Here is a 7,234-nt window from a genome sequence, read left to right as displayed (position 1 = left end):
CTTGTTTTTCAGTGTCACTGGCACAGGAAATGTCACTTAGATGGCAAATTCTTTTCACCTGATTTTATCTGATTTAGGTAAAGTTGGATTGTGTACTCCCCTGTTAGCAACATAGTTATTAGTCATTACAATGAATTAAGAGAAAGAGAGATTTTCTGGGAGCATGTCATCTTCCAGCTCCTCTAGACATCTATTTTAGACAGATGTCTTTTTCTGTCTAGACTGTCTTTCTCTTTGCGCTGACTATAAACAAAGACTAAAGCGACTGGTTTAGGTACAGATGTCTGGGTCAGGTTAGATGAATCACACTTATAAAGTTCTACTGAATATTCCCAGTTACTAAGAACACTGATTTTGGCAGCAGTTTTGCAGTAACTTGTAGACACTGTTTCCATCTTTTGCAATACCTTTGGATTCAGGGAAGCATCTGATGAAGAAATGTACCCTTGCAGACTTTTTGGCTCTGCACAGGTGAGGAACTAAGAGCACACCTTGCCTACAGGCAGACGTGTTGCAACACAAGATGCAAATGGCTTGAAAGAAAAACAGAAGCATAAAGAAACAGCTCTTTATGTGCCCTGGAGCAAGAGGAGAAATTGGCTAGGTATGTTTGTAAGACAATTCAGGAAACACTCACTTGACACAATCACGATGACGCTTATTTTGTTTGTATCAAAAGTCTTAACTTGCCACAAAATATACTTTGCTACAGATATTGTTTAACAATGGGCAAAATATTTTAGTACTAAGAAAGAAACAAGTTCATGTTTCACGTGTCATTCCATGTATTTCACATGTCATTCCACGTATTTCTAACAGGACAATTAAATCAGAGGCAGCACTTCGAACACAGTAAGCATCTGGCACAAAAAATAAGTTAATCCATAGACTTTGTATATGTATATATAAGGAGGACAACTGATAAATCTTAATAATTAGCATTGCTGCTCAACAGCAATGATCTCAAAGACAAACTTCTGGTCCCACATGGCAATCAAGATGATAATTCAGTCTTATAACAACATATGCTGGCTACTGTGGACTGAAATGCTGTAGTTTCTTATTTGAAGAACCACTTCTGCTGCCATCCTTATATTTTGACCATACTCTGAAAATATATGGAGCAATTCATCCCATCAGGATTTCATGTGTTTGTGGTTGCAGGGAATCTGTAGGAGAGAGAAAAGATCCCGCTCAGCAGCAGCAGGATGGCAGCTATAATCCCAATGGGAATGGCAGCACCAGCTTCCTGTGCCACGGGACTGGAGGGCATGAGGTAGGAGGGAGGGAAGGCGATGCTCTGGTTCTGCGTTACAGAGTAGAAGTTATAGCTCACTGGAATCAGGACGCACAGACCAGCAAACACGTAGAAGAAGCCACCCACCAGGAAGAAACGGATAATGGCAGTTTTATGACTGATTCCCATATAAATATTCCTCAGAGCACATATTGTGGCGGTCAGTCCCAGCAATCCCATGACCATGGCGATCACCAGGAGACCCTGAGCAGCATAGATTTCGCCAGGGATGGAGGAGTCATAACCACTGAATTTATGGCAGAACTGCTCTTCATAGCCAGGTGAGACGTGAATATAACTGATGAAGCAGACTTTCCAAATCCCCACCCAGGCGATGCCAGAGGAGATGATGGTGGTGTTGTCTACGTGCCACACCCTCCACTCCACAAGTCCCATGGCAATGGTGCACAGAATCCAGCCTACTGTCCCCAGTGCAAAGGAAGCCAGCTGGAGGTAAGAGGTGTCAATCAGGGAGCTCATCATGTGGGGGCCTTCTCTGCCATGGGCCCTGCCATGCAGCCAGAGGTGAGTGCTGGAACGAAACACAGCATAGAACCAAGACAGTGTGACCAGGTGCACCCGTCAGTGAAAGGCAAAAGAGTGCATGGGTGGAGGAGGCTGGCAGTCACCCCTCCCTAACTCTACTGAAATGCTAAGCTCAGGCTAGACAAATAACACTTAAGCATTAATTCTGTATTTCTCATTGCATCAGAAGGAGAAGAAAGGGTCTCTGTATAGCACCCCTCACAATCTCTATTTTACACCCACAAAAGGAAAATTCACATCATTTTCTAAGTTATTTTCTCCCTCTATTTAACTGCTATGTTCCACAGGCCCTCAGATGCACTGCATACAATCAGTACCCCTGGGGGTACCTGGCTTCTCTTGTCCAATCATCCTAAAACTGTGGTGAAAAATCTCTGGCTATTTCACCTAGCAAAAAGTTTTGTCTTTGTTTGCTGACTTTGTAGTCTGAGTGTGAACTGAGGGTGCATTTTTTAATGAAAAATATCTAAAATTTCCCACCTCTTTCATACAGCTTTCTGAATAACTACAGGAATGACTCATCAGCAGGGAAGATCTGGCTTTGAATTCACTGTATATACCTGAAAGTTGTAGAGATCCTCATATTCCATAAATAATCTGAAACACCTTTTCTCCTGTTTCCATTGCGCTCAAGACAGAATAATAGAATCATAGAATGGTTTGGGTTGGAAGGGCCCTTTAAGATCGCCTAGTTCCAACTCCCTGCTGCAGGCAGAGGCACCTCCCACTAGACCAGGTTGCTCAAAGCCCCATCCATCTTCACCCTGAATGCTTCCAAGGAGGGGGCATCCACAACCTCTCAGGCAAGCTGTTCCAATGTCCCACCACCCTCACAGTATAGAATTTCTTCCTAAAATCAAACTGTTCTATGATTCTATGATTATTACAAATGTACATTTAATCCTTTCTGGCATGGAGAAAGTTGCTCCAGAATATTCTCTTGTATTTGTATCGACTTAAAACAACACCAATTTATAAATGCTTTCTTAATCTGATATTTTATTTGCAGAATTATTATATATATATATATGCAAACAATGACAGCTATTAATAGCCATACAGTATTGTTGCCAACACATGAAGTTAGAAATGGCTTTTTTTTTTTCTGACACATTTCCACATTAAAATAGCTTACAGAAACACTAAAATTGTTTCTGTAAGCGTCAGTTGATCTTTCTTAGACAAAAAAAAAAAAAAAAAAAAAAAAAAAAAAGAGCAATCAAAATATTTTTGTGTTTATTTCCTTCTACTTTTGCTTGAATCAGTTGAACACAGGCCAAATCTGAATCATATTAAAATACACAGAGCCCGTATTTCTGTAACACTGTTCCTAAGCACTATTAACAGCCATTTAGTCAACTGATTGATATCAAGCTCATAAAAGACAGGCAGTGCTCAGTGGCACCTAACAGCTGCTCACTGTCACTGAGAGCTGTTAGGTGTATGGTGTCAAAGTGTATCTTTATGGGTTGAATTTGTCCACCTTCTCACAGAATTAAATTAGATAATTGTATCCACTGCTGAGTGCTCTACATGATACATCACTTAAATGGTGTATTTAAGTATATCAAGAATTAAATTTTAAAACTGAAAAATAGGAAAAGTTCTTATTTCTTTTTCCCTGTGAGATTCAGCAAAAATACAGAACAAGAAAACACTTAGGATGAAAGAATCCAGTGCTTACACAAAAATTCTAAAAACAATGGGAATTAATCAGATAACAAAGTTGGAAGTCTCATGCTTAGGTGAGGTACAAATGTTTGGAAACACATGACATTACTTATCATGGCATCATATATGGGAAATGGTTCATTTTTTGGCTCCTTTCGCTACCTGCTCACTGGATCTCATCTATCTAACGTAGTAGTGCTGACTTTTAGAGAAAAATCTGGATGGAAAAGAAGTACTTTGGAGATGAGTGGTGAAGCTAAATTACAATTATTGTATTTAGCTGTTTTGAAAAAATGAATAGAAGCCTGTACTTATGACTACTCATATTGGGACTTGGGAAGAATATAATGAATGAAATGTTGAGATTGGCAAGGAAGTTACTTGCCTTACAAAAACATATCAGAATCGAAACAGTGATCTGTTTTCTGTTTCCTGCCTCTATTGTTGAGAATTTAAACATAAATTCTGTAGGTTTTGCTGCTATCTTCAAATTGGAATGGATACACATCACTCGCCAGAAGGATTGATTTAAGGGCAGTCTTTGGATAAGACCGTATTTAGTATCAAATATCTCACATAAATCAGGAGCCTGTGCACTGCCTTAGAAGGCATTTCCAAGCTTATCTTTCAATACAGATTTAATATTTTATGTTTGTCGGATCACTCAGCGCTTTGCCTGCAGGTCTGGCACACGGCATTTACCCATCCAGCACATTCCTCTGGGATGCATCGAGCCTCTCTCAGAGGAGCTGCAGGTCCCTCAGGAAAGAGCATTAGGGAAAGCCACTCACACCCAGCAAACCCTGTTCCTAGGGCCTTTGTGGCATTTCTGAAGACACGGAGCATGGGCAAAGCAGACATTTCACTCCCAGGTCCCTGTAAAGCCAGGAGCGATCTGCAGAGGGCATTCCCACCTCCTTTGGGATGGGAGAACCTGCTGCTAACCTGATATTCTCATTAAACAGATTTTTAGTTACACTTCTTGGTCCTTGTGCAAATGTCCTTTCTTGACCTGTGAGATGAAAACTTCAATGTCCAGCCTCTGTGTGCTTACAGCTATAGTGGAAAGTTCAAAGCACAAATCACTGGGCAGCCTGCGCTAGCATGGACAGCAATGGCATCATCTACTGACTGATTTTGTGCTTCAGTAAGGAGAGAAATATCTGGGGTTAATTTAATTAGCATAGTAAGATTACCTGTATGATCTGAATAACACAATGATGTAATGTGATGACTACAGGAAATCTCCTAAGGCAAATGAACTCATACTCACTCAGCTACAAGAGGTCTTCTGAGCCATTAGCTGCTTTCCTGGTGGGAAATTCTTGACTAGGAAGTTCCCTCAAAGCTGCAGATTTCAGCAATCAGAGGTTACATGCCAGATACCTCATAGAAGGTCAGCTACAAAGCCGATGGGGCAGGAGGAGGCAGCTCAGCTCACGTGGTGTGTGTGCCTGGAGACACAAGGCCTGACCCAAAATGTTTTCCCCCAAAGAAGCAAGAGGAGTGTGTCAAGAGTGGGCTACAATTCCGCCTTTAATGCCACATCAACAGTATCATTCCAAATACCTGCAGCACTTCTAGAGACATTACTTTTCAAACTCTGGACACAACAGCCAAAAAAGGAGAGCAGCTTCCACAGGCTCATAGAATCATAGAATGGCTGCTATGTGCAGGGTCGCCAACCATCAGACCAGGCTGCCCAGAGCCACATCCAGCCTGGCCTTGAATGCCTCTAGGGATGAAGCATCCACAACCTCTCTGGGCAACCTGTTCCAGTGTGTCACCACCCTCTGAGTGAAAAACTTCCTAATATCTAACGTAAACCTTCCCTGTCTCAGTTTAAAATCATTCCCCCTTGTCCTATCACTATCAGCTCCTGTAAACCCTCTTGCTTTTACAGTCCCATCAAATACTGGAAGGCTACAATGAGGTCTCCCAGGTGCCTTCTCTTCTCCAAGCTACACAAGCCCAGTTCCCACAACCTTTCCTCATAGGAGAGGTGCTCCAGCCCTCTGATCATCTTAGTGGCCCTCCTCTGGACACACTCCAAGAGCTCCACATCCTTCCTGTACAGGGGGTCCCAGGTGTGGATGCAGTACTCCAGATGGGGCCTCACAAGAGTTGAGTAGAGGGGGGACAATCACCTCCCTCTCCCTGCTGGTCACCACTGTTTTAATGCAGTCCAGGATATAGTTGGCTCCCCCCCTCACAGTCCCCTGTTATCACTTGCAATCTTAACTACATCTTTTTTTGTTTGGAAGGGATTTCCTTCGTGGATACATTTTTAACCAAATGCCCCACTCTATTAAAATTAAAATGGAAACTTGATTGTGTTCAAGGGAAATTTGCACAAAGACAGAGGTTAATGAAATGTGGTACATGTTAAGTGAGTTAATCTGAACATAAAATCTTGAAGGATCCTTTCTGTTTTACTGTGGATTTTCCTTTATATCAATCAGTGCACAGTAGGCAGCTGTTCAAGAAGTTTGTGGAGCTATTGCTAATGTATTTCAGGGACATGATGACATATGGCCTACCCCTCCTTCTTACAAGGAACAGATGAGGATGCCTGGAGCTGTGGTGACTTTCCTGCAGCCACAGGCTTTCTTCTAGGAGAAAAAATGGAAGCAAACCGCTCTCTCAACTACCACATGGCAACATGGTGATTTGGGGGGGTCACCAGTGCTTCAAGCTTACCTTTGAAAAGAATAAAATGAAATGCTACCATCTGAGAGATAAAGATCTTTTCTTGGTTCCATCGCTTGATGTTTGCAGGAAAAATGGAGCTGCATTTCACATTTTGTCAACACTTCTACTTCCACTTACCAGTAATACTGACAGAGGGCAGTGGCTGTGTTAACAATTCTCAGAGCTGTGAAACACATTTCACTTCTGGACCTAATACTAGGGCCCTATGTAAACCATTTTTCCATTTTTAATTACCTTCAGTGGTGTGTATGCATCAGCTGGGTTTCAAATCTGCTTTCTAAAGGTTCTGTCTTAAGGTTCTGAAAAAAAAATAAATAAATTAAAACCCTGCAGGTGAACGAGGAAGCTAAAAAAGGGAAAAAAAGACACTAGCTAGCATGCTTCCTTAATTAGTTCACTTAAATGTAAGTGAGCCTTTCAGGTTACTGGGTCTCAGACCCCCTCCCAGAGTGAGCTACTGCGCCAGGGGCTCAAGTCGTAGGGTGGCATGAAAGAGTGTCCCCATCCACGCACTCATCCACAAGCTTGAAAAATGGGCCCACATGAACATAAGGAGATTCAGTAAGGCCAAATGTAAGGTGTTGCATCTGGACCGGGGCAATCCCAGAAACATGCACACTCTGAGAGAAGAACTCATTGAGAGCAGCCTGCAAGAGAAGCATTTGGCGGCTCTGACGGACGAAAAGCTGGACGTGAGCCAGCAGTGCGCGCTTGGAGCCCTGTATCCTGGGCTGCATCAAAAGAAGGGTGGCCAACAAGGAGAGGGAGGGGATTGTCCCTCTCTGCTCTGCCTTTGTGAGGCCCCATCTGGAGTACTGCATCCAGGCATGCGGCCCCCTATACAGGAAGGATGCAGAGCTGTTGGAGTGAGTCGAGAGGAGGGCCATGAAGGTGATCAGAGGGCTGGAGCACCTCTACTATGAAGAAAGGCTGAGGGAGCTGGGCTTGTTAAGCTTGGAGAAGAGAAGGCTCTGAGGAGACATAAATGTGGTGTTCCTGTACTTGAGT

General features: G+C 42.8%; 1 protein-coding gene across 1 annotated transcript; it reads right to left on the bottom strand.

Annotated features, from left to right (window-relative positions):
* Positions 1 to 1,144: 1,144 nt before the first annotated feature.
* CLDN34 (claudin 34) lies at positions 1,145 to 6,276 on the bottom strand. The gene is made up of 2 exons (XM_042866511.1): positions 6,215 to 6,276; positions 1,145 to 1,829 (listed from the first exon to the last, which is right to left on the bottom strand). Exons 1-2 carry the CDS (start codon positions 6,274 to 6,276, stop codon positions 1,145 to 1,147), a joined length of 747 nt encoding a protein of 248 aa, XP_042722445.1.
* Between the last annotated feature and the right edge of the window lie 958 nt (positions 6,277 to 7,234).

This window comes from Lagopus leucura, unplaced genomic scaffold (genome assembly GCF_019238085.1).
Source record: "Lagopus leucura isolate 7727_CA_CO unplaced genomic scaffold, USGS_WTPT01 Super-Scaffold_100001, whole genome shotgun sequence".
Taxonomy (NCBI): Eukaryota; Metazoa; Chordata; class Aves; order Galliformes; family Phasianidae; genus Lagopus; species Lagopus leucura.
Note: the sequence above shows the minus strand (reverse complement) of the source record. Positions and strands in the feature narration are given on the sequence as shown.

Bases quoted from the DNA above. Each gene is read 5' to 3' on its own strand.
- CLDN34 (XM_042866511.1), bottom strand. From the start codon at position 6,276: ATGGAACCAAGAAAAGATCTTTATCTCTCAGATGGTAGCATTTCATTT. The intron at 1,830-6,214 runs GTAAGCTTGAAG...GTTTCGTTCCAG, and splicing joins TCATTTTATTCTTTTCAAAG to CACTCACCTCTGGCTGCATG.